Source organism: Hyperolius riggenbachi, chromosome 4, assembly GCF_040937935.1.
Source record: "Hyperolius riggenbachi isolate aHypRig1 chromosome 4, aHypRig1.pri, whole genome shotgun sequence".
Classification (NCBI taxonomy): Eukaryota; Metazoa; Chordata; class Amphibia; order Anura; family Hyperoliidae; genus Hyperolius; species Hyperolius riggenbachi.
Window position 1 is genome coordinate 432,379,808 of NC_090649.1, and position 26,585 is coordinate 432,406,392.

The 26,585-nt window shown below is 44.6% G+C and overlaps 1 protein-coding gene across 1 annotated transcript in view; it reads right to left on the reverse strand.

Annotated features, from left to right (window-relative positions):
* Positions 1-227: 227 nt before the first annotated feature.
* Positions 228-26,585, reverse strand: part of NAPB (NSF attachment protein beta) — a 31,672-nt gene continuing 5,314 nt past the window's right edge. The window contains exons 2-11 of the mRNA XM_068232495.1: positions 24,814-24,893; positions 22,483-22,599; positions 20,546-20,592; positions 14,738-14,815; positions 14,065-14,120; positions 13,898-13,982; positions 13,114-13,218; positions 8,726-8,794; positions 8,539-8,589; positions 228-6,698 (exon numbers count right to left, since the gene is read on the reverse strand). Of these exons, the coding sequence (XP_068088596.1) occupies positions 6,594-6,698; positions 8,539-8,589; positions 8,726-8,794; positions 13,114-13,218; positions 13,898-13,982; positions 14,065-14,120; positions 14,738-14,815; positions 20,546-20,592; positions 22,483-22,599; positions 24,814-24,893 (793 nt within the window). The 3' untranslated portion in view covers positions 228-6,593. The remainder of the gene's footprint in view (positions 6,699-8,538; positions 8,590-8,725; positions 8,795-13,113; positions 13,219-13,897; positions 13,983-14,064; positions 14,121-14,737; positions 14,816-20,545; positions 20,593-22,482; positions 22,600-24,813; positions 24,894-26,585) is intronic.

The window sequence follows — 26,585 nt, forward strand, 5'->3', positions numbered from 1 at the left end:
CTAGAGAAGCCTCAATAGGATCCTCTTCCCTCTCTTCAGGTTAAGAATATCTTATTTAGAACTCATGCTTCGGCTCGGGATTGCTTCAATAAACAATTTGACCCATGACTTGGACTATGTTTCTAGATCTTGGCCACTTATGTGATTGACGCCCCTGCTAGCTTTTCATATGAACCCAACTCAGCCTAATAGCATGGAGGATGATAATAAAAGTCATCACAAGTCAGTGTTGTAGCATATAGTCACTTTATTAACTGTACATGTGCACACAAAAGAGAATCAAAGTATTTCCTGCTTAGAATTATTGTATACAGGTGCCATCGTTCTACATCTAGGAGGAAGACAGATTGTCTGCTAGAGAGTCTGAAAATTGTTGGTGCCACTTAGAACACAACAGCTTACACAACGCGCACACACATGCCATCCAACAACTCAATATATATTCACATCTACATCAAAGACGCACAAGAACAACAGACACGACTAGACTACAAAAACTATTGCATCTTGTTACCGTGACACAGAGGAGTATGCATATTTCACAACAGTGCAAAAATACTGCTTTCAGATCATCTCAGAAGAAAGAAAAGACAGATCATCACAAAACCAACAGTGGTGTGACAGAAGCAGTCCAAGGTTAATCAGAAGTTATATTCAGCCACTTACAATGGGCCGTGCTTCTTTCCTAAAACTAACGGAGCTTAGAAGAGTGTTGGTTTTTGAAGAATACAAAAAAGTGTGCCAAACTGACTACTTTGTAAACGTAAAAAAAATAATAAGTAGCAATAAAACTATGAAGTCCGCCATTTCTTTCATCTTTCTGAAATCATGGCATTTCCTTGGCTGTCTGTGTTCTGTACTGGAAGCAGGTGTGGCTTGCCTGGCTTTCATACTGATCTTTCAAATTTAAAGGTCCACTAGAGAGAAAATCGTAAAATTTGAAATATACACGAAAACACGTTCGAAATAAGAAGTACATTTCTTCCAGGGTAAAAGGAGCCATACATTATTTTTGTCTGAAATTGCTGTCACTTATAGTAGGTAGAAGAAACCTGACAGAAGCAACAGGCTTTGGAACAGCCCATCTTCTCATGGGGGGTCCTCAGGGTTTTCTTAAATTTTCAAATGCACTTAGCAAATGGCAGTTGCTCCATCCAACTTCCCAAAAAAGCTAGCAGGGAGGCTGGCCAGCATCTTTGTATAAATCCTTTTCAGTAAGTGTCTTTATAAAGACTAAAGGCCATGCTCAGAATCCCCCATGAAGATGGATTAACCCAAAACCTGTCGGTTCTGTCAGATTTCTACTACCTACTGTAAGCGACAACAACATGGGCTAAAAGTCATTTATGGCTCATTTTACACTGGAAGAAATATACTTCTTATTTGTGTGTGTTAACATGTATTTTACATTTTTTCGCAATAGTGGTCCTTTAAGTATTTTCTAACAGGAGTCAGCAGTAGATACCCCGCCTCCATTTTTCCCCCCAAACAAAAATAGATTTGCAAAAAAAAAACAATCCTTCAGGATGGCTCTTAGCAAATGAAACCATGAGATCAATCACACATCAGGGACTCATATTACCTTGACCTTTGACCTGTCCACCTACTGGCCTGCAGCAGACATGCACTAAATGTATGGAATATGGTTTAGCACTGTGCTCTGCTTGCTCTGTTCTGTTATATCCACAAAAAGAGAAAGCTTTACTTTCAGTGAGTCACAGCATGGAAACTACAGGGTCATCTTTTAATTGGCAAAAGGCTCAAGAGTGGGTTGGGTACCGGCTACAGGGTTAAGTGACATCCCTTTTAACCCTTTAGCAGCCAGTTTATTTAGAGCCTTGCAAATGCTCCAGACCAATTTATTTTAGCACATTTTTAATTTTCTACATTTCCCTGCTTCTTAGTACTGCCAATGGCAGTGTGAGACAATGACAGAGGACTTCTGCTTTCAGTTTCTATAGTTTCTGCTAGTAGAGAGAGATCAAAACATTCCAAGAATTTACAGCAAAAGAACTTCTGCCGACTGAAGTCAAAAGCAGTTCACTTATCTCAAACAAAAAAACTCTACTGAAGTTGCTTATGGGTTAATTACAAGCCTGTCCGCTGACATTGCTATGGAAAACAGCTGGTGCAATATGAAGCCCAATGCTCCATTCCCAGCACAATGAGAAGGTGGCAAGCAAATATAACTGGTGCTATACATTGAGGTGTCCAGCTGGTGTCCACTGTTAGTTCACAGTGGAAAACACCTTTAAAGAAGACGAATAATACAACTCTTCAGAGTAGCAGGAAGCCACATATATTTTACTCCTTTTTACTACCTACAAAAATAAGTCAAAATCTGTTCACATTTGCCCCCTATTCTCTTATATAGATAATAAACTATGTTATATCGCATATTTGTTTTACTTATTTAGCATCAATGATGTGCATATATTGCACCAACAAGCTAGGAGTGTTTGTTAACCACTTGAGGACCCACCCTTTACCCCCCCTTAAGGACCAGCGCTGTTTGTTGGGATCTGTGCTGGGTGGGCTCTGCAGCCCCCAGCACAGATCAGGGTGCACGCAGAGCGATCAGATCGCCCCCCTTTTTCCCCCCATATGGGGATGATGTGCAGGGGGGTCTGATCGCTCCGGTCTGCAGGCATGTTGCAGGGGGGGCACCTCAAAGCCCCCCTCCGCGGTGAAATTGCCAACCTCCCTCTCCTACCTGTCATGCCCAGTGATCCGGGCTGCACAGGACGCTATCCGTCCTGTGCAGCCAGTGACAGGACGTCCCCTGTCACATGGCGGCGATCCCCGGCCGCTGTTTGGCCGGGGATCGCCGATCTGCCTTACGGTGCTGCTGCGCAGCAGCACCGTACAATGTAAACAAAGCGGATTATTTCCGCTTGTGTTTACATTTAGCCTGCGAGCCACCATCGGCGGCCCGCAGGCTATTCACGGAGCCCCCCGCCGTGAATTGACAGGAAGCAGCCGCTCGCGCGAGCGGCTGCTTCCTGATTAATTAGCCGGCGACGCAGAACTGCGTCGCTGGTCCTGCAGCTGCCACTTTGCCGACGCACGGTATAAGCGTGCGGTCGGCAAGTGGTTAAATATGGGACTTAAGAGTTTTACACTGGTCCATAATGGAAAGTCTCTCTTCAGCAAATTGCCTGCAAGTCAAAGTAATGCTTAAATTCAGAGACCTGATGATGGCAATGGAATGTAATCATTACGGAGTGAGGACTTGTACTTTTCACCGTAGAACAGCAAACAAGACATCCAATGATAGATTTTTGCCTTGGTTACTGTAGAGCACTTATACTTGGTGACGGCAGGGACAGCCATACTATCCCAGAAAAAAAAACAACAACCACATATGTTATGTAAGTAGAACAAGTATTTACTTATGTATCTTACTGTCTACATTTTGATTTCAGTACATTTTATATAGTAAAATAAAGAGAAACCAGTTTCAGGTATTTTCTATCTTTACTGCCTCGGACTGAAGCCAATGCTGATGTAATGTCCTTACTTTTTTCCTCCTAGAAACTGCACGGTCATATCTAGCTTGCTTTGTAAACATGTGAGCACAGCATAGATCGTATTTCAGCAGCTTTTGCAGAGGTGTGAAGCGTATTTCCCTTCTCAGCCTCATTTTCCACTGAACTGCCCTCAGCCAATCAGTGAGCAGCAGGAATGTGATGTGGGAGGGAAGATAACAAGCTTCCCTGTCCCTGGCAATGTACCAGAAAGGAGCCAGGCTGATTGAAATAAGATTGTGACAATCCTGCTTTAAACCCACAAGTACATGCTTTTTGGTGCCATTTTAATTTCACTGCTTACAAAACGTTAAATGTTCTACATATAAATCTTGCAAGCAACAATCCTTAAACAGGGAAACAGCTACGCAAGTCTATTGATTTCCAAGAAAGGGCCCTTCTGTGGCCACAGATGCATTTTCCTACTTTATAAGCCATCAATGTGTTGTCGCTGAAACCCAGAAATTAAAGCAAACAAACCTGCCGTTAGAAATATAATCCCTAAATTCAACGAGACAACTTCTAAAGCTTACCACCCAATGTTCCAAAACGGTCGATTCCTTTTATGAAGGAATCAATTCAGAAGCAATCAATTCCTACACATACAGCACATAATTTTTTTAATTGATTTCAGCAGAGAATCTAAAAAAAATAAAATAAAATCGATCAAACCGCAGCCTTGCCCTGTTGAATACAGTGCAACACTGTGGCCTATCGATTGTTTGTTGCTCCTGCCCCACCACAAGTAACCTACATTTTCCATCCTGTCCGATCTATACTTTGGATTGATTTTTGTTCAAAATTGACCAAATCGAATAAAGGGATCAAATATTTTCCGATTTGATCAGAGTGACCAAATCTGCAGGGAATTGAATGAGAAAATTAATGTGTGTATGGCCACCTCTAGCGCAATCACATTGATTAGAGTAACATAGAAGTATTATTTTGAAAGATAATTTATTCTGCTTCACTAAGCTGCACACATTGGGAGATTAAGTTACTGGCAAATAGGGGCGGTGAAGTGCGCACACACGCACAATGGGCGACAGTCCATGGGGCAAGCACTGTACACAAGGCTTGTTCTGATGTAGTTGAACTACACATCTGTTCCTATAAGGAAGGGAGGAAGGACAACAGCATGGCTTCCAGCAGTAGGGCCAAGGAGGGGAACAATGTGTTTAGGGGTCGCTATCGTTATGGCATTCCGGATCTTTACACCAGCTTGGGAGAGGTCTGTGCACACACTCTATCCTCAGCTGAGGCGGTCACAAATGCCAGTCTAGGTTGCGTTCAATCTAGCGTTTGTGCGCACCTTTAGAGGCCTCAGACAGGCAATGGATTTGTGCAGGTATTGAATTTGAGTAACAGGGACTTACTACCTATGCAATAAGAATGGAGTTTGGGGACAGCCTGTACTCCAAACAGGTTGCTATTACCAGGGTTGCATAAAAAGCGCTATTTGAATGGCATATAGCTAGGAGGTGGGGCTAGCAAAGAGCAGTGCATAATTAACCACTTGAGGACCCACCCTTTACGCCCCCCTTAAGGACCAGCGCTGTTATTTGTGATCTGTGCTAGGTGGGCTCTACAGCCCCCAGCACAGATCAGGGTGCATCCAGAGCGATCAGATCGCCCCCCCTTTTTCCCCCACTATGGGGATGATGTGCTGGGGGGGTCTGATCGCTCCTGCCTGCCGGTGTTGCGGGGGGGGGGCACCTCAAAGCCCCCCTCCGCGGCGAAATCCCCCCCCTCCCTCTCCTACCTGGCCCCCCTGGTGTTCCGGGCTGCACAGGACGCTATCCGTCCTGTGCAGCCAGTGACAGGACGTCCCCTGTCACATGGCGGCGATCCCCGGCCGCTGATTGGCCGGGGATCGCCGATCTGCCTTACGGCGGCGCCGTACAATGTAAACAAAGCGGATTATTTCCGCTTGTGTTTACATTTAGCCTGCGAGCCGCCATCGGCGGCCCGCAGGCTATTCACGGAGCCCCCCGCCGTGAATTGACAGGAAGCAGCCGCTCGCGCGAGCGGCTGCTTCCTGATTAATCAGTCTGCAGCTGGCGACGCAATACTGCGTCGCTGGTCCTGCAGCTGCCACTTTGCCGACGCGTGGTATGAGTGCGCGGTCGGCAAGTGGTTAAGGGGCGTACGCAGACTCACAGCAGGCAAGCTCCTGCTTCATGAGTCAGGCAGAAGCAGCAGAGCAGAGGGAGAGAATGAGAAAGATCAAGTGAGTGTAGAGGTGATGCTGCCCCCTACAGTCCGCCGCCCTGACACTATGTGATTCAGTCTGCTTCATGGTAGGGCCGCGCCTAGTCTGACCCAAAATTAACAGTGTTTTGCTTTTCAGTGGAAAGACTGGCTGTGCATCGATAATGGTTTGGTCCATGTGATGACTGTCCAGCTCATGTCCCCGAAGAGAAACATACTTGTACTCACACAAGGTCACTGTGCTTCCATATACTGCAACAATAAAGGCCTGACTGCCTTTTATATACGCTCTGCAATAGCTAACATGGAAATTAAGCTGTGAGACGGTTACTTTAAGAAACCTACCACACTTCCCCCTACTGGGGCAGAAAAGTCTATTACCCCCATCAAATGTTTGGAACTACTTGACTTCTGTCATTCATTTTTCCCAGCAGATGTTCTTTCTGGCCAATAGACTTCAGTGACTGGAGAGACGAAGACAGGCGATGCGCTGATCAATATGAAAAGCACACACTCCCTTTTCCTATCTCTGACCAGCGCCCTCTGGTGGCTAGAAAAAGAACAATCTGTACGAATCAGAAAAATTCCTACAGCCCTGTGATTTGAGACACAGGAAGCACTGCTAGCCCAGGTGCAATCAATAACCAGGTTGGGGAGCTTTCCAAGTAAATAAAAGAACTGAATTAAAACTGTAAATTATTCCCTGTACTACCGACTTATGGAGAGGACGTGTAGCCATCCACACTGTGGTGTGTTACAGACATTACTGGCACGAAAAATGTAAAAAAATAAAAATACATAATCTGGAAAAACCAACAAGAGGGATCAGTTGTGTATTGGCGGAAGCCCTCCACCTCATTTCAGGTCTCCATCACCATCACCCTGGATGGATTTCTTAATCCGGAGTAACATGGTGGTCAGCCACTGATCCAAGCGAGATATCGAATCAAAATCCTTCACCTGGAATTAAGAGGAAGAGATGAAATGAGTTGTTATATCTGAACAGCCTTCTCTTAAAGTGACCGAGACGAATGGAAATAAAAGATTTATACATACCTGGGGATTCCTCCAGCCCCATTGCTGCAGTCTATAGCCTTCTGGATCTCCCGGTATCAGTCCCGTATTCTCCGGCCAGTTGGGTGTACTGCTCATACACGGCCGCATCGACAGGAGCGTTCTCCGCCTGCGCGCGCGGGGGGGGGGGCACGTATTTGCACTGCGATGACAGACCGGGGAGAACGGGACCGATACTGGGAGATCCAGAAGTCTTTAGACCGCGGCGAGTAAGCCCCAGGTATGTATAAATCTTGTATGCCCCTTCGTCTCTGGTACGCTTTAAAGTGTACCCGAGGCAACATGTGACATGATGAGATAAACGTGTATGTACAGTGCAGAACATTAATAACCAGGCTGTTTTACTCATTTTGCTGCCTGAAAGAGTTTATTTTTAGACCGCCTTTAACATCGTGGCTGCGCTCCTCTTCTGTCATGAGCACGGGCACACATGAGCGGTGGCACAAAGCCGGTCAACCACGTGCAGTACGGCCCCCCGTGAGCTTGGACAGGTGCGCGGTCCCGATATGCCTGCCCAAAAGAACTCTTCTGGGGGTCTGTGCTTTGCAATGGTGGACTGGAGGACAGCCTCGTTAGCCTTGTTAGGATCCAGGCTTCCTTCTCCTTAGGTATGTGACTTTTGTATTACAGTATTTTACGTCTCAGGTACACTTTAAGGGTTAGCCTAAATCTTTGGCAAACATTACTATAACTTTGTGGAAAGTTTTACCTAAAAGTTGCATGTCAGGGTTTAGCTCTGTTTAAAGGATACCCGAAGTGACATGTGACATGATGAGACAGACATGTGTATGTACAGTGCTTAGCACACAAATAACTATGCTGTGTTCCTTTTTTTCTTTCTCTGCCTGAAAGAGTTAAATATCAGGTATGTAAGTGGCTGACTCAGTCCTGACTCAGACAGGAAGTGACTACAATGTGACCCTCACTTGTAAGAAATTACAACTATAAAACACTTTCCTAACAGAAAATGGCTTCTGAGAGCAAGTAAGAGATAAAAAGGGGAATTTCTTTCAGTGAGGGTCACACTGTAGTCCCCTCCTGTCTGAGTCAGGACTGAGTCAGCCACTTACATACCTGATATTTAACTCTTTTAGGCAGAGTAAGAAAAAAAGGAACACAGCATAGTTATTTGTGTGCTAGGCACAGTACATACACATGTCTGTCTCATCATGTCACTTCAGGTATCCTGTAAAGGGAATCTGAGGTGGGTAACGTAAAAAAGAAAAAAAAAAAAAGAAACACATGCTACCTGATCCGGGGGGCTAGCCAGATCAGGTAGCCTCAATCCCCACTGCTCCTGTGGCCAAGCAATCCCTTACTTTCAGTTTCAGTGAGCCCCCCCCCCCCCCCCGGGTCACAAAGCTGCAAGCTCTGATCTGTGTCACTCATCATAGAGCAGCATGCAGAGAGGTGGGGGAGCGACATGGGAGAGGCTGAGCTGGCCTAATAGAGCTGGAGGCATTAGGAACACCCCCCGATTCCCTGCAGAGTACCTCTGCAAGGGACGCTCCTTCCCCAGTTAGATGCTGACAAGCTCTATGTCGGCAATTTCGGGGGTTGACAGCGTGGTGGAGGAGGGGGGCAGAGAGAGGTGTATAGGAGATACACCGGCATATCATGGACCAGGGAATATGCCTCTGTGTCCCACCTGCCTCCCCTTGCCATCTCGGGTCCACTATAAAGAATTAGTGAATCTCAATGGATATTTGAAAAAAATATGACTTACAGCTTCAGTGTAGGCCTCACTGTTCTGTTCTTCATGGGCTTCAAGTAATTTCTGAAAAAAGCAACAAGAAATGATCATTGTCTATACAGGACAAGATCAGAAATGGCATTTTAAGATTCTGGCATCATGACTCATAACAGATTTCCATTCCTTCGCAGCCAAGCCAGCAGCTACTGATCAAACTGACCTTTAACAGCTTGCATTCCCTCGAATCTGTAAAGGCAGGAAACATTTCTTCATATTTCTCCACCGCAAGCTGCAAAATACAGGAAAGCACCAGTTACCAACATGGGAGAGGCTACCAGAAAAAAAAAACCCACAAACCCACCCAAATCTTTATTTAGCACTTTGACATGGGTCTTCCATCATGTACTGACCTCTGATGTACAGCAGAATGGCCTGTAGTGACTGGCTCTGCCCACCATGCATCAGTCTACTGCCCTCCCCCCCCCCCCCCCCCCAAAAACAAAACAAAAACCTTATCGTACTGGACTGGCACAAGGTAGGGCGGAGTCTGGTGGATCTTCTAGTGCAGGGTAGTTGAACTCCAGTCTTCAAGGGCTGAAATCTTCACACATTTTTGGCACAGCTTAATTTACTGATGGGACTGAATCAGGAAAAGTGGTGTTCATTAAGTAGAACACATTTCTCACTCCATCCTAAACACTGGCATGGATATGGTCCTAGAGGACTGGAGTTCAACACCTGCTGAAGAGGGGAAGTGGGAGTGTTAGCCTGTCAGTGATCAGGCCATACACCCAACATATCCCAGAAGAAAGCCTCTTCTAAAGAAAATGCACAAGAAAGCTGGCAGAAAGTTTGCTGAAGACAAGCAGACTAAGGACACAAATTAGTAGAGCCATTTCCTGTGGTCTGGTGGGATAAACGTATTTAGTTAAGATGGTGTTAAGTGTATGTGGCAGCAACCAGGTAAGGAGTACAATGATAAGTGTGCCTTGCCTACAGTCAAGCATGGTGGTTGGAGTATTATAGCTTGGGGCTGCATGGGTGCTGCCAGCACTGGGGAGCTACAGTTCATGGAGGGAACCATGAATGACAACACAAGCAATATACACTCACCTAAAGGATTATTAAGAACACCATACTAATACAGTGTTTGACCCCCTTTCCCCTTCAGAATTGCTTTAATTCTACGTGGCATGGATTCACCAAGGTACTGAAAGCATTCTTTTAGAAATGTTGGCCCATATTGATGGGATAGCATCTTGCAGTTGATGGAGATTTGTCGGATGCACATCCAGGGCACGAAGCTCCCGTTCCATCACATCCCATAGATGCTCTATTGGGTTGAGATCTGGTGACTGTGGGGACCATTTTAGTACAGTGAACTCATTGTCATGTATAAGAAATCAATTTAAAATGATTCGAGCTTAGTGACATGGTGCATTATCCTGTTGGAAGTAGCCATCAGAGGATGGGTACATGGTGGTCATGAAGGGATGGGCATGGTCAGAAACAATGCTCAGGTAGCCCGTGGCATTTAAACTATGCCCAATAGGGGCCTAATGTATGCCAAGAAAACATCCCCCACACCATTACACCACCACCACCAGCCTGCACAGTGGTAACAAGGCATGATGGATCCATGTTCTCATTCTGTTTACGCCAAATTCTGACTCTATCGAGGCTCATCAGACCAGGCAACATTTTTCCAGTCTTCAACTGTCCAATTTTGGTGAACTCATGCAATTGTAGCCTCTTTTTCCTATTTGTAGTGGAGATGAGTGGTACCTGGTGGGATCTTCTGCTGTTGTAGCCCATCCAAGTCAAGGTTGTGCTTGTTGTGGCTTCACAAATGCTTTGCTGCATACCTCGGTTGTAACGAGTGGTTATTTCAGTCAATGTTGCTCTTCTTTCAGCTTGAATCAGTCGGCCCATTCTCCTCTGACCTCTAGCATCAACAAGGCATTTTTGCCCACAGGACTGCCGCATACTGGGTGTTTTTCCCTTTTCACACCATTATGCGTGAAAATCCCAGTAACTGATTGTGAAATACTCAGACCGGCCCGTCTGGCACCAACAACCATGCCACGCTCAAAATTGCTTAAATCACCTTTCTTTCCCACTCTGACATTCAGTTTGGATTTCAGGAGATTGCCTTGACCAGGACCACACCCCTAAAGGCATTGAAGCAACTGCCATGTGATTGGTTGATTAGATAATTGCATTAATGAGAAATTGAACAGGTGTTCCTAATAATCCTTTAGGTGAGTGTACTTTGATATACTAAAGGAGAGCATGATAACCTTGTTTTGGAAACTGGGCCACAGGGCAGTATTCCAACATGACAACAACCTTAACCTTCTGGGGACCGTGCAGCGCAAATCCTACGCCACACTTGTGGCACCCTAACTCGGATGCGGCGTAGGATTTACACCACCTGCCATTTCCGCTCCCGACGCGATCAAGCGCACCAGAGGGGAGATTAACCTCCCTGGCGGTGCGTAGTTTATGAGACTGCGTCCGCGGGAGGGATTTTTAGAATAAAAGTTGTTTTTACCTTCGTAGCTAGCACTAGGCTAGCTACCTGTGTCCCCCAAGTCCCCCGGCACCTATCTGCTCCCCCCGATCACCGCTGGCAACACTCACCTGTCCGGTAAGGATCCCGCGAGAGCCGCAGCTTCCCAATTAGCTTCCCCCCGATGCCCCCCCCCCCCCCCCAATGCAGGGGGCATCGGGGGGAGAGCGGAGGCACTTGCGGGGGCATAGGTAGCTAGCCAAGTGCTAGCTGAAGAATATTCAACAGTTTTTATTTGAAAAAAAAAATTCTCCTGGGGCCATAAGATCCCCTGTGGCGGCTAGTCCGACACTGTGTCTGGCTTACCGTCAGGGAGGTTAAGCTGTCATATGACAGCTGACATTTCCCCTCAGTGATTAGGAGCTATTGCGATTGGCTCCTGATCACTACGATCGCTGCCCGATCGTACTGATCACTATTTGCAGCAGCAGCGGTCTGCAGGGGAAGAAGAGGATGGGGACTCGCCTTCCTGACTTCCCCCGGCGATTGTCGCTCCCCTCCACTCTCGCCAGCATTCCCGCTCGCTCTGCTTTAAGTGTTGGGTCCCGGCTTGATGATGTCATCAAGCCACAACCTGGAACTTAGCGGCAGTGCGAGTGGAGATTCCGCCCAGAACGGAGGGGGCTGGAGCTGCTCATCACTGGAGCCTGGGAGGTGAGTAAAGGCTGCTGGCAATACGGGGGACCTCTGGCTACACTGGGGGCACCATGCCTATCTAACTATGCTGGGGATCCGGCTGCCTGACCCCTCAAATACGTCCCCCGCATGTAAAATGGCGGGGTCCTTAAGAGGAGGTTAGGCAGCCGGTCCCCAGAGGGTTTAACACACCTTCAAGATGCCCACTGCGTACTGTAAAGGTACTGGACTGGTCAAGCATGTCTCCAGACCTATACCCTATTGAGCATCTGTGAGGCATCATCCAACAGAAGATGGAAGAATGCAAGGCCTCCGACATCCACCAGCTTCATCATGGAGGATTGAAAGAGGTTTCCAGTGGCAACCTGTAAAGCGCTAGTGAACCATGCCCAAAAGAGTTAAGGCAGTGCTGGGAAATAATGGAGGACACACAAAATATTGACACTTTGGGCACAACTTTGACCTTCGCTTAGGGGTGTACTCACTTTTGTTTAATGGCTGCGTGTTGAGTTATTTTGATGGAACAGCAGATTTACATTAATATACAATGTAAGCTGAACACTGGCTACTACTACATTGCATCACAGTGTCATCTCTTCAGTTTTGTCCCATAAAAATATATACCATATTTTTGGACTAAAGATGTACCTAGGTCTAGAGGGTAAAACCATATAAAAAAAGAAAAAAAAAAAAAAAAACTGGTGCATCCATGGTCCAGGAAGGTCTTGTAGATGTTCTCCCCCCAATTATTGTGTCCTCCTCCTGTCCCCCTTGGTGACCTTCTCCATATTCCATTGGTGTCCTCTTCCACTCTCTGTGTTTTGTAAGTACCACTCATCTGACCCGAGGGTGCCCGTGGTGATCAGCTGCTTCTCTTCTCTCGCTCACTCTTTCCCCTTATTGTCGGTGGTGTGCATAATAATGCGACCAGGAAGTGTCAAGTACTAGGAGGAAGGATTGATCAAGAGAGGAGAAGCAACTGATCACCACGGGCACCCTTGGGTCAGGTGAGTGAAACAAGCAGGGTGCAGGAAGTCTTCATACTGGTGGGCAATTGTAAGTCAGGGACTCCCTGTATTCGGAATATAAGACGCATGGACTTTTTCTCCCCACTTTTTTGGAGAAAAAGTGCGTCTTATAGTCCGAAAAATATGGTAATAAAATAATTTACAGAAATGTGAGAGATGTACTCACTTTTGTGAGATAATGTACATAAATCAGAACAAGTATTGTCTTGGTTAATTAAATCAAAAAGGGAATGTTTGGAAACCACTGATATGAACGTACGAGAATATCCATATTTTCAGGCACACACAACTGCGTATGTGTCGAGGAGCACATGAGATGTAGTTACCCAACATATGGGCACGTTAGGGTCCCACACAATGACACATACTGACCTTGGCATTCAGTTCATCCACGATGAAGTGGCAGAGTGCGGCTTTGAAGAAATACTCCTTTGCGCTGTACTTCAGCAGAGGATTATCCATTGTGCTTGTACCAATCTAGGAAAGATTAGATTGTGGATTTGTGAAGACATCAAACAGATGCAGAAATAAATACCGGCATTATCAACCCGCTACAGAACGGACGTCTCCCACTTACACACTGGCGGTCTGAAATGGCAGATTCCCTGCTACTATATATATGTTGATCTTTCTATTTAGTTGCAAAAAGGTATTAAAGGGCTTCATAGCTTTCTTAGAATGAATGAGAGGTCACTTATCTTACAGAGCCCCTGAATAATATATGTAAAGTCTTTAACATTTAATAATAGAAAATTGCCAATCAAAATGTAATTTTACTCAGCGGCTCGCATTCACTTAATGGTTTGGACAACGAGTGGATAGCGGTACTATTAGTGGTCAGCACTCCCACCTTGCAGTGCAAGCTCCCCGATTCGTATCCCAGCCAGGCCAATATCTGCAATGAGTTTGTATGTCTTCCTCCAGGCACTCTGGTTTCCCCCCCCCCACACACCACAAAACATATAGATAAGTTAATTGGCTTCCCCCTAAATAGTCCTAGACTATGATATATACACTACACGATACAGTAAAGTACAGTGGAGTTTTTCCTCCCAGGGTCAATCCCCCCCTGGATAGGCCCTAGACTAATGATTGTTCTTGGCTGTACAGTGTATAGCAATACAAAGCTAAACCGACACTGGTCTACAAGCCTTACCTGCTCATAGATTTCTATTGCCTTTTGGTACTGCTCTAGCTGTGCTGTATATCCTGCTACCTTCAGCAGACACTTATTTGCAGAGCTGAAATGACAAACAAAAGATCAGCACTGCTCTATGTTCCATATCAGAGTAATAAAGAAAGCAGTCAATGCTTAGCACTTACCTGTTTGATTCTTCTCCTTTGTAGTAATCTGCTGACTGCTCATAGTGTGCAATTGCCTAGACAGGAACATAGGGTCAATTGAAATCACATTGATGTGGCTATGCATGGTATTACCACACTGAGGAACATGGCACTAAACTACTTCTGAACCAAATCCATTTTTTTTTGTTTTTGCTTTTAAAAAAGGAACCTGAAGTGAGAATCATATAGGGGCAGCCATATGTTTTCTTTTAAACAATACCAGCTGCCTGGCAGTCCTGCTGATATCTTTGGTTGCAGTAGTGTCTGAATCAAGCATGCATATAATCTTGTCAGATTTCAGTCAGAAACGCCAGATCTGCATGCTTGTTCAGGGTCTATGGTTGAAAGTATTAGAGGCAGAGAATCAGCAGGACAGCCAGGCAATGTGCATTGTTTAAAAGGAAATAAATATGGTAGCCTCCATAGAGCTCTGTTGGTGGGGAGAAAAGGGGGGGGGGGGGGGGAAATCACTTGTGTGCTGTGTTGTCGGCACTGCAGCTCTGCCTTAAAGCTGCAGTGGCCAATTTAACAAAAATGGCCTTGTCTTTAGGGGAGGGGGGGGGGGTTTAACACAACAAGCTTGTTGTACAACAGCCTGGGTTTAATAAAGGATGGATATACGTCATCTTAGATATAAGACAATACATTTTACCTTCTCAATATCAACCAGTTCAGTCTCGTAGATCTCTGCGATGGTGATGTGGTGTTTGGCAGCGATTGTAAATCTTCCCTGGAACAGATAAAGAGTGTTTATTCAGAAGCCTGAAAGAAGCAGCTCAACCTCAGAGGGAGATTGCAGAACACAATGCAGTCTTGTTTGTCAGCTTTGCAGCTGATAATAGTAAACTCCATCTGTATTAATAATAAGTCAGTATGCATCATCTCCTGCACAATAGGATAACACATCACAAACTATCACACTGCGGACTAAAGAGGAACTGATGCGTCACTAGGCTGGGTACTGAGTAACATAACACATTTTTCTATTTTCAATGTTTTCAAGCATCAACACTTATTACATACAGAGAGTTTTAAAGTGGACCTGAACTCAGAGCTTTTTCTCTGCTCTAACAGTTACACAACACCGTAATAATAAAGAAAAACATTTCTTTATTACAGCTGATACAAATCCTGCAATAAATCTGCAGCGAGTCTACTTCGTGCATTCATGGAAGCAGACAAAGGGTTAACATCCTGTGTTTACAATTGAGCTGCACTGCTGTGGTAGAGGCAATTTCTGAGCTGACACAGCTCTTTCCTTGCGTTGAAAGACATCCATGGCTACAATTACTAGGTTATGCCTAATGATGTTGATCCAGGGATTTTATCTGATTGCCATCTGGAGTCGGGACGGAATTGTCCCTTTTGGGGCTAATTGGACCATGCCCTGTAAGGGTTTTTTTCGCCTTCCTCTGGATCAACAGGGATGTGTGAGGGAGCAGGCTGGTGTTGTACTTTGTTTTCTGGTTGAACTCGGTGGACGTATGTCTTTTTTCAACCCAAATAACTATGCAACTATGTAACAGCTGAAAGATCAAATTACAGTGGTGATAAGTCACAGATGAGGGGGGTTGACAAGCTAAACTCTCTTCTCTCCGTTTTCCTGTCTTGTGCAAGAGTGCAGGTCCACTTGAATGTTGGCTAAGCTCTCTCAGTCTAACTATGAAAAGTTGTGCAAGGCTTGGATTCTCAGCGTGACCAAGCATCTGCATGGATGCAAAACAATCGTCACTTGTCCACCTAGTGCCTGGTGCATCCACCTACTCTCCCACTGTCTCCACATACGACGTTAGCATAAGCATGTGGTTGTGATTGTTTGCCCTAGACGGAATTGGTAACGGCAACAACAAGGTGCTTCTGAGTCTCTCCGTCTAGAAGCGGCGACCGCCTCAAAGGTGGCCCGTTGCCTACTGTGCATGGACGACCCCGAGCACACTGATCACGCTCTCGCAGTTGGGAGCACTTTGCGCAGGGGCAATTTTCACATGCTGCGCATAACGCTTCTGGCCGTGGGAGTGCAATGAGCTCGGGGCTGCCCATGTGCAGTAGATGGCGACGGGGAAGCTTTGCAGGGGTCGCCACTGCTAGCCGGAGGGACTCCGAAGCTCATCGTGGGAACAGGATGACTCCAGCGGGCTCACTTAAAGAGAAACTCCGACCAATAATTGAACTTTATCCCAATCAGTAACTGATACCCACTTTTACATGAGAAATCTATTCCTTTTCACAAACAGACCATCAGGGGGCGCTGTATGGCTGATATTGTGGTGAAACTCCTCCCACAAGAAACTCTTGAGTACATACTCCTGGCAGTTTCCTGTCTGGGAACTTTGCTGCATTTTGGGAAATAGCTGTTTCCAACTGCCAAAAAACCATGGAGCAGCTACATCACCTGCCAACAGTAAAAAGGTCACTATGTAATAAATGTCAGAATGTAAATCAGGGATTTAAAAATGTTTACAATGGGCAAACATTGACTAAATCATTTATACATAATTATTGTAAAAATGAAGCACTTTATTGCATTATTTTCACTGGAGTTCCTCTTTAAGATCCCCTTTAAGTGTTCCTCCAAAGCTAAAAATCAGTAAGAAGGAAAAGAAAAGAAAAAAAAAAAAACGTGAAAATATGTTTACAAGAATTTATCAAGGAGATTTTTGACAAATGAAACCAAAAAGTTGGTAATCAGATAACAGTTATTTATGTTCCTTAAAGAAAACCTGAACTGAAAATTAAACGTCAAAATAAATATACGCATGTCATACTTACCTCCCATGTAGTCTACTCCTCAAACTCTTTCTCCTCTCCCGCGTCCTGTTTGTCCACTGTGATCAAGGGAATTTTCTGTCCTCCATTTTGAAAATGGCCATTACCCCTGCCAACAGCTTTCTGGTCAACACACAGTTAACTGTATCATTGCCCACGTGAGCCATAGGGAACCATGGACATTAACTGGCACATCAGTTGTCCTCTCAGCTATAACTGACAGCAACTGATATATTTCAGTTCTGACAAAATGTTGTCAGAACTGGAAGGGATCACTGTAAGAAGAAAATGGTGAGCTTCTGAGAGGAACTGATGGCAGGGTAACTATGTAATGTTCAATTGAAGTTACCTCATGTGTTTATTTTAAATAATTTTACTCAGTTCAGGTTCCCTTTAAGAGACCCTGTAGTGGACTCGAGTATGTGAATGCAATAGTAAATCCTGAAAGTGATGTATTTACTGTAAGTACTATTGCGGTTTTTCTGCTAAGGCCTCTTTCACACAAGCAGCTGCAGTATTTGCCAGGGGCTGGCGGCACATCTGAGATGTCCATCCAATGGCGGTACATCTGAGCATGTCCGCAGCCACACTCGCATCACCCGAGGGCAGTTCTTTAATGCCTGGTCAAGCCATTGACACAGGTTTGATTACCAATGCTGTCGTTTGGCTACACTACATAGCAATCAGAAGGAGCTTGGTGGCTGATAGATTGGAGACCAGCCTGCCACATGCAAGTATATGCCCTGAATTTTATCCTGCAATAAGTCTAGGAGGCGCCCAAGTGATAAATTAAGTATAGTTACTGTATACATACATAAATAAAAGGTGGATGTCAGCCTACCTTAATGATGACTAGTAGAACATATGAAACAACTCATTTTTATTCTGCACAATGGACTACTCGTTTCACAGCCTGTTGCCGCTTCATCAGGTGATTAATGTGCCGTTATAGCAGAGGTGAAGCCTGGGAAGCCTAAAGCGCCTCCTGGACCTTTTGCAGCAACCTTCCAACCCAGGACTATAATAATAATAATAATCCGAACATTTGTATAGCGCTTTTCTCCTTTCGGACTCAAAGCGCTCAAGAGCTGCAGCCACTGGGACGTGCTCAGGAGGCCACCATGCAGTGTTAGGGAGTCTTGCCTTGAACTCCTTACTGAATAGGTACTTGACCTAGCCAGGATTTGAACCCTGGTCTCCCATGTCGAAGGCAGAGCCCTTAACCAGTACACTATCCAGCCACCACTGGGGTTCCTGGTTTACGATTTCCTCATAAAATAGCATTTGGAGCTGCGACCAGAAAACTTACGAAAGGCCGAGTGGGGAAGGTTCTTCTCCACAATGCGCCATTGGTGGTTTCTGGATCAGCAACCCGGACTTGTGAGTAGAACACTCTTATTTACGATATCTCATCCCACCAGATCGGGCTCCCGTTGTCCCTTTATTTTTTCCTCTCTTGCGTGACCTACTCCGAATGTTTTCCTCTTCCTAATCCAGCTATCTGATAACTATTGTAATTCGACCATATCATATGTTGGATCTGCAGTTCTGCTTGGCCTCACTGTTATGCTCAGCCTCTTCCTTCTGATCAGCCATGCTGTCTGTTCTCTGCTTGCAGACAGCAGTGAGAGGAGGAGCCGAGGGAGTTGGAGACACCAAGCCGGACCGCAGTTCTGTTCATGCTATGGTTGAAACTGTGCAGTTTTCAGATGATTGCATTAGGAAAAGCAAAAATGTTACTGGATAAGAGACAGCAACAGCTTGTGTAGGAAGAATGTCAGTCGCAAATAGTAACACACTCTGGGTAACACTCTGCTTGGCAGAGCAGCAGGGGTGAGAGGTATTAATGAATTCTGCCTAAAGGTGGCTACACACCATACAGTTTTTTAAAAAGGACAACGCCAACGAAAAAAGTAAGCAGATCATATCTGACAAAACTAACAGGTTTTAGACTTGCCCACCTCTTCATGGGGAACTCTTCGGCTAGGAAAAGTGTTGCAGAAAATGCAGTATTTTTGCCTGCAATGGTAATCAATGGGCCGCATAAAAAAAAAAAAAAACTCATAAAACGCAAATGCGTTTTCTAACATGCATTTTTAAAAACGCTGGTTTTGTTACATGGTTTTCAGAAACGCATCAAAACCGCACATAATGAAAGTCAATGGTAACGCAATGTAGTGCGTTTTGTATGCATTTTTAGGGGGTTTTTTTGTATTGTTTTCTGATGCATTTCTGCTCCCTGTTGTCTTCCTACTGATTTGCATAAAACGCAATAGAAAAATGCATGGAAAACGTATACAAAATGCATATGCGGTCTGTATATGCGCACTGCAAATGCGAAATGCTAGAAATACGCATATTCAGAAAAAAAACGCAAGCGCACAAAAACTGCACTACAAACACCAAAATGTACATGACAGAGAATGCCATCCTCTCAAGTTCATTAGCGTATCTCCGCCTCAGCTTCTCATACATTGGCCACAGCGCAGGAGGCATGAAGAGGACCCGACTGTAACAGACAGACCATAGGAGTTGGTGAGAGCCCTCCGAGAACCGTTTGTCATTGCACGAGAGTTGCAGCAGGGATTTACCGTGAGGAGTTGGTGAGAGCCCTCCTGGTACCGCTTCATTTACTATATGCCATTTTTTGCAGGGAATTTACAGCATACGAGCCCTAGGCCTCCCGCCCATGGACTTTAACACTGTATGCTAGTCTCCACTCTCCCTTAAACTACAGACATCGGAGAAGTCTTGAACTGTCAAGTACATCATAACAAGTGGATTGTTCACCCTGGAGCTTAACACTGAGACAATTAACTTGAGACATGTTATGCACTGCCCACGCAACTTGGAACTGTGGCTACAGCTCACTTATTGAGTAGAGGTTTTTCAACTGGAAACTTACTCCCGGGAGTGCAATATACTTGAATGTGTGGACTTTGAATGTATGCGCAGTGTGAATGACACGGCCGGCGGTGTATGGTTAAGCCGTATTACACTTGAAGGCTCGCATTTTACGGGGGTTTTGGGGGTATCTTGTTATGCAGATATTAATACATTATAGTGTGTTTATGCAGACCCAGTGAAATCGAGTAATTTGTCTAGAGTAACCACAATCACTGTGTGGCTCCCCTTAAATAGGGTTTAACACTGCCTTATAAGTATACTGAGCACTGGAAACTATTTTATTACAGCCATAACAGAGCAGCTAATTTGTAAACACAGGATGTTAACACTATGTCTGTTTCCATGAAAGCAGGAAGTAGACACACTGCAGATGTATTGTAGGATTTGTATCAGCTGTAACAAAGAAATAGTTTTAAAGGTTATTATGCTGTTGCGTATCTTTTAGAGCAGAGAGGAAGTTCTAAGTTCCGGTCCGCTTTAACAGTTCAATTCCAAAGGTGAATCTAATAATTAACACTAATCAACATGGCTGCTTTTGAGTTTCTTTGTTTAGTTGCGCTTTAAGTAATGCTGGTCTTTTCTGTAGCCTCTCTCCAGCTCAAAATCTAACAAAGATACCGCCAGTAAGGTCAGAAAAGATTTCAAATGAGTCTCCCTAAGGCAGGAATTCAAATTTTAAATTATTTCAAATGTGGATTTCAGTGAAGCAGAGTCACAGCATTAGAAGATGGTGGGTTCAGATTAATTTCAGACACAATTAGCGTTCTAGAGAGAAGTTCTTTCTTACCATGTCAGTGTAAATATCGATGGCTGCATTTAAGCAGTTGATGGCCTCTGAGGTTAGCAGGAAAAGAATAAAAAGGCATCTTAACCGAGCAGAACGCCATTGTTGTGAATGGAAAATACATGATGGCACATTACAAAACTCACGTGAGAAAAACAAAAAAAAGGCACAATAAAGTGAAGCTCGCATGCATTCCCCAATAGCTAGCTCAACCAAGCAACAAGCACAGCCAGAGGATGAACATTGCATTAAAGCAGAACCTCGGGCAAAGCATTAGGGTACTGGTGAAAGGAGAGGTGAAAGGCACCCAAACCTTCAACAGTCTCTGCCATTCTACAACCTGAGTTTGTGAGTGCCACCTCCTGGAAGATCTGCAGGTTCTCGAACACTGCCGGTCAAGAGCAGGAGACTTGGGCGCAGCAGTGAGTAACTTCAGCGCCGTCAGAAGACGGCGCTTAAGTTACTTATAAAACGCTATAATTCGGCCTCCAGCAATTGCTGGAAGCCGAATTATTTTATTCCCCACCATCCATGGCGGCCTTGAGGGCCTGCGCCCAAGTCTCATGCACTGATTCCTTTCGTACGCCCCAGTCTTCCCCCATATATAACTGCTGATTGGCTTAAAGGCCAGTACACACACTAGTGTGCTGGTGGCTGAGGCGTCTGCTTGGGCCAGTTTGTGCAGAGAATGTAGCAGGAGAAAAGCTGCACCTATGCTTCGCAAAAAGATCACCTCAGGCAAGTGCATCGTTCCCCTCCTCCCCATGCCCGCCAAAAGTCGCTATGCCGTGTACCAACCCCCTCTGCGCTCCATAGCAACACAACATGTTGCAAGGCTGCAGCCTAATAATGCATCTGTATGGCCTCACACGGTTACCTGAGAGATCTAGTCTATCTCTTTAGGTGGAACTCATTCAGCGTGTTTACACTTGTTCCTGCAAAAAGGGCACCAGGGAAATTTGGGGGGCCGGAAAATAGCTGGTAGAAAAATATCAGTACTATTGGGCAGTGCTCATTCCGATAACAAAATATTGGGAAAGGCTACCAATATCTTATGCTAAACCAAACCCTATTCTCACAGAAGCCCTCCCTCCACCGATGCCAAACCCTAAGTGCCCCCCCCCAATCTCACCACCACTGTCTAACCCTAAACTAACACACACACACACAAACACACCTAAGCCTACCCTGCACACCCGCCAATATCCACCTCTATATACGTAAAATATTAGGTGGTGCGGAATTTTGGGCGCCACATAGGCGCTTATATCAATTGCAGATATGAAGGAAAATTTGGGAAGCCGGTGAAATAGCGGGCACTGGGGCTGCACGTTATACAAACTGTAGTAACCAATAGTGGGAGATATATAGATAGATGATTATCTATCTATCTATCTATCTATCTATCTATCTATCTAGTTTGTAGAGCGGGCAGCCCCAGTGCCCACTATTTTATTGGGAGCCTTCGGCATCCAAAATTTCCCTTTATAGCCGAAATTAACATGGGCGTTTTATGGGGCGCTTAAACTTCCGCGGCAACTACAGTGCCCACATTTCCCATTTTGGTGTACGCACTCTTGTGCTTGTGAAGACACAAGTTCAGTGTTTGCCAGATCACCTCCTGGTTGGCTGCGGCAGGTCTCACCATTCGTGTGAAATCTTCCTAACTATTAGGTGAGAGCAAACCACTGAGGGCATGTGCATAGAAAAGGCTACCAGATCTCAGCTTTAACATATTAGTATTGATAATTGAAGCAGCAAGGGGACATCGTATTTGGTGTGCACACCTATGGTGCCAGCCCTACCCCAGAGCTTCCCTCATATCTTCCAGTTCAGGGTTTCTTTAATGCAATGGGTTAAAAGCCTGGTGTGTAATGGTGCGATGATATATATCAGCCAACACAAACAGATCATGCTTAATTCACATTAGAAAAGTCTACCTTGAGGATCAGCCTTCTTGAAGGCATTGCCGGCGTCTACAAAGCTTGTAGCTGCATCGTGTTTGCTCTGCAGTTGCATGTGTAGCTTGGCTGCTTGACAAAATGCATTTCCGGCAGCTACAAAATATAAAGGAACAAAAGAAAGGCCATAGAATCAATGATACATTACAAAACCACCACACTGTCCCCATCTGTCCCTAAACTAAAAAGAAAGAGGTGTTAACAAAGAGGAACTGTAACAGTAGTCAAGCAGCTCGGGGTGACCCAAAACCACAAGGAGAGTATATGGGACTAAAAAAAAAAAAAAAAAAAAAGACCAAAAAGCCCTTCTACTAAAAAAAAAAAAAAAAACAATGCTTAGGTTGGTTAGCCTTCTTAAAACAGAAGGCAGTTACAATAATTCAAGTGAACATCTGTGGTTACCCACAATGCACCGCTACTGAATATGAAAATTATCTCTTTATGCCCCTGTAAGCCAGGCTAGCATCCAGAACCGCTGGTGTCTAGCAAACCTATAGCTTTGTATATTACAGAGCCACATCAAACCAATATGCAGACAGCCTGTTTAAGACTTTTGGTCCTCCGTACACGGCAAGGATTGATATGGCTCTATGGCATAGGGCTCGGACCAGTACAACACAGTAACCAAGCAGCTTGAAGTGACCTAAAACCACAAGGAGAGGAACTGTAGTGCAAACAACAATGAATACAATTGCTTATGGTTTACAATATTTGATTATTTAGTCAGTAAAAGCTTTCCTCTCCGATTTACATTCATAAATTTATCACTGGTGGTGAAATGGTGGTGAAGTCCTGCCAGGCGATCTGTATGGAATATTCGTTACTGAGAGTACTATGCACAGAGGAAGATGCTGCTTGCTTGGCAGTTGAAAAAGCGGTTATTTCCCACAATGCAACGAGGTTCACAGACAGCAAAATGTCAGGACCGTGGTCATGACATCACACTGTGCGAGGGGTTTGACCACAATATCAGCCATACAGACCCCCCTGATGATCTATTTGAGAAAAGGTAAAGATTTTTTTGTGGTAAAGGAGGCATCAGCTACTGATTGAGATGAAGTTCAATCCTGGGTTAAAGATCCGCTTTAAATCAGTGTGAATCTTTGAAGATGAATAGAACACAATAACCTCGATTCATCAAGACTTATCGAATCAATTACCGACAGCTTGGTAAAAATACCGAACTGAATAAGTGGATTTCAGGATTCATCAAAGTTATCTACAGCTGTTAGCGAGCATTGGGTAATCATTCGGTAATGATGCGATAAAACGGAAGAAAGTGCAATTCATGAAAATGTAAGTGGGCGTGGTTTAGCGTTAAATTTACAATTAGTTATCTCCTTCACTGCTCTATCGTTATTCCTGTCAGATCATTGCTGACAAAGAAGATGGAGCCATTTGAAGTGGTTCTGTATCCGCTGAGAGTGATTCAAAGGCGCAGAAGGGCAAGAATAAGGTCTAGAACCATATAAATTTGCAAGAGAATGGCTTTATTTGCTATAACAGGACATCAGCATTTCTCTTGAATCATCTTGTAACACAGGCAGTGCCAGGGTTAACTAAATTTGGTTGCTGCACTACATTTTTTCAGAAAAGGCTCCTATCAAGCCGTAGCTGGCAAAATTGTGGGATTGTCCCAAGCCACTTCCAGAATCTGGTCCAGGTGTTAAGCCCTATTCGGAATGTTGCTATGTGGTGTTCAAAGGACTGCCTTTTTACCCACAATTCCAAGGGAATCTTATGGCCTTGTGATAATGGTGGGGGTGATACAGCACCCTATAGGAAAAGACACAGGAGACAGAAAACGGGAGCCCAGTAGTGCAATATGTTAAAAACCACAGTATAAGTAAGTAAATGAAAGCACTACTCACAAAGGAAGGTTGCTGGGGGCAACCAACCACAGGAAGCAGGTGGAGACAATAAACCGGACTCCACTCGGGGTGGTCCTAGCCAGGACCGGAAGGATGGTCGCTCTCTTAATAGAAAAAAGGTTGGAACAACCACTGTGGGGACTCCACTGGTGGTATGTCACCTCCCCTCGAACAGTGTCTGTTTGGGGGTATACTTAGCACAACGGAGGAAAGAGGCGCCCTAGTATGATAAAAGCGTTTAAAAACAGCTTAAAACAATAAGTATTATGAGGTATCTTACCTCAATGACGCGATTTTACAAAAATGGGTGTCAGCAGCCTCCTTGTGATAGTGCTGTCACAAAAAAACAGTTCCCCCCATGCAAAAATGGTGATCAATCATCAATAAAGTGTGTGTATTGTACCAAGCATACACTTTATTAAATAAGTATAAAACTCACCACTCCAGTTTTTGGCCATCTTGAACATGTTTGCAGCTCTGGCATACATCTCACAGGCTTCTTCAATTTTCGTGTTGCCCCTGATTCAAGAAACAGATATTGTGTCAGCTGAGCAAATCACTCACAAAAGATGAGGCGTTCAAGAAAGTACTTCTGTTCCACCACTTCCAAGCTTGGATCTTAAAGTTTCAAATAATATTAGGAAATAAGAAGTCACACTAATAAGTCCAATTAAGTAGCCAATGGACAATGTCATGCAGCTGTACCTAATGCTAGGTACACGCCATACAATTTTGTGTTAGATAGATGGTTTGATCGATAATTTGTCATGTCCAATATTATTTCCGATCGTTTTTCTGGTCGATTTCTCATAGAAGTGAATGGAAATTGCTAAGAAAAGATAAGATAATTGAGCGGAAAATCGAGCAGAAAAATGGCCTGGACGGAAATTCGACTGAAAAAATGCATCATGTGTACCTAGCATAAGAGACCTCAGTCTACAGCCAGCCTAGCATCTGCAGATTAGCAATGTCCACTGATAAGGAGCTTAACTGCCAATGTTCCCACCAGGGCTGTGGAGTCAGAGTTGGAGTCGAGGAGTCGGTGGTTTCATAAACTGAGGAGTCGGATGATTTTTGTACCAAATCCACAGCACTGGTAAGTATTAGACTAAGGACTGGAGTCGGAATCGAGGAGTCTGAGCCATTTTGGGTACCCGGAGTCAGAGTTGGAGTTGGTAGTTTCATAAACTGAGGAGTTGGAGTATTTTTGTACCAACTCCACAGCCCTGGTTCCCAGTGATAATCTTTATGCATCGATATACTGATGCATTGGCGAGCAGTTTCTCCCCTCACCACTGAGTGGGCTGACAATTAAGGCACACACCCAACTCTTGATATATCGGGGGACAGTTAAAGGACAGGAGCTGCAAGGCTGTTGCTATGTAAGGTGAGGCGAGACAACACGCAATGGGAAGGGTTAAAGAGGAGAACAATGCAATCAGGGGTCGATTTCTTTTAAAGATCTGTTTTTTAACAAGCTCAGGGGACACTTGTACAAACAAACATGGCCACCACAGCCTGGCATCTTACAGGTGTACACAGCTTTAGGCTGAAAAGACTCCAACCTGGTGTATGAGCGAGAACTTGTGCTGTATTTAATGATAGGTCTTTCTGGTAGTCCATTGCCTCCCCTACACTTTGCCAACCTATTTACGCAAATATATTTCATATGAACAGAGAAGTTTTAGGGGGAACATTTTTTCTGCAAAGTGCTTTTGTAAGCACTTTTGCAGAATGATTCCGTTTTTTTCACTTCCCGACATCAGTCAGGAAGTGAACTCTTTGACCCGGAAAATAATATACACAATTATTCTTAAAAACGCGAACGCAATTGCCAGATAAAAATTTTTTTAAAAAAACGATTTGTGAGCGTTTTTCCTAAACCTCCCATTGTAACAAAATCACCCCGAAAATGGTACATGCAGCACTTTTGTAAAAAGAAAGCAGACAAAATGCACCAATATGAACTATCCCATAAGGATTCATTGCACAAGGTATTTTAGGGCGTTTTTCAAAGTCACCGGCGCTCAAAAAAGTGCAAAACGCCCAAGGTGTGAACAAGCCTTAACCGAACATAAAAGTTGCCATTTGGCCAGGATGTGTTCGTTGGAAAGCAGATAAGAGGTTGATATTTAGTTCATGTATAAGAAGACTTAACCATCTGTCCCCACATAATGACCCAGGGAGCAGTTTAGGCGCCTCACCCTAAAC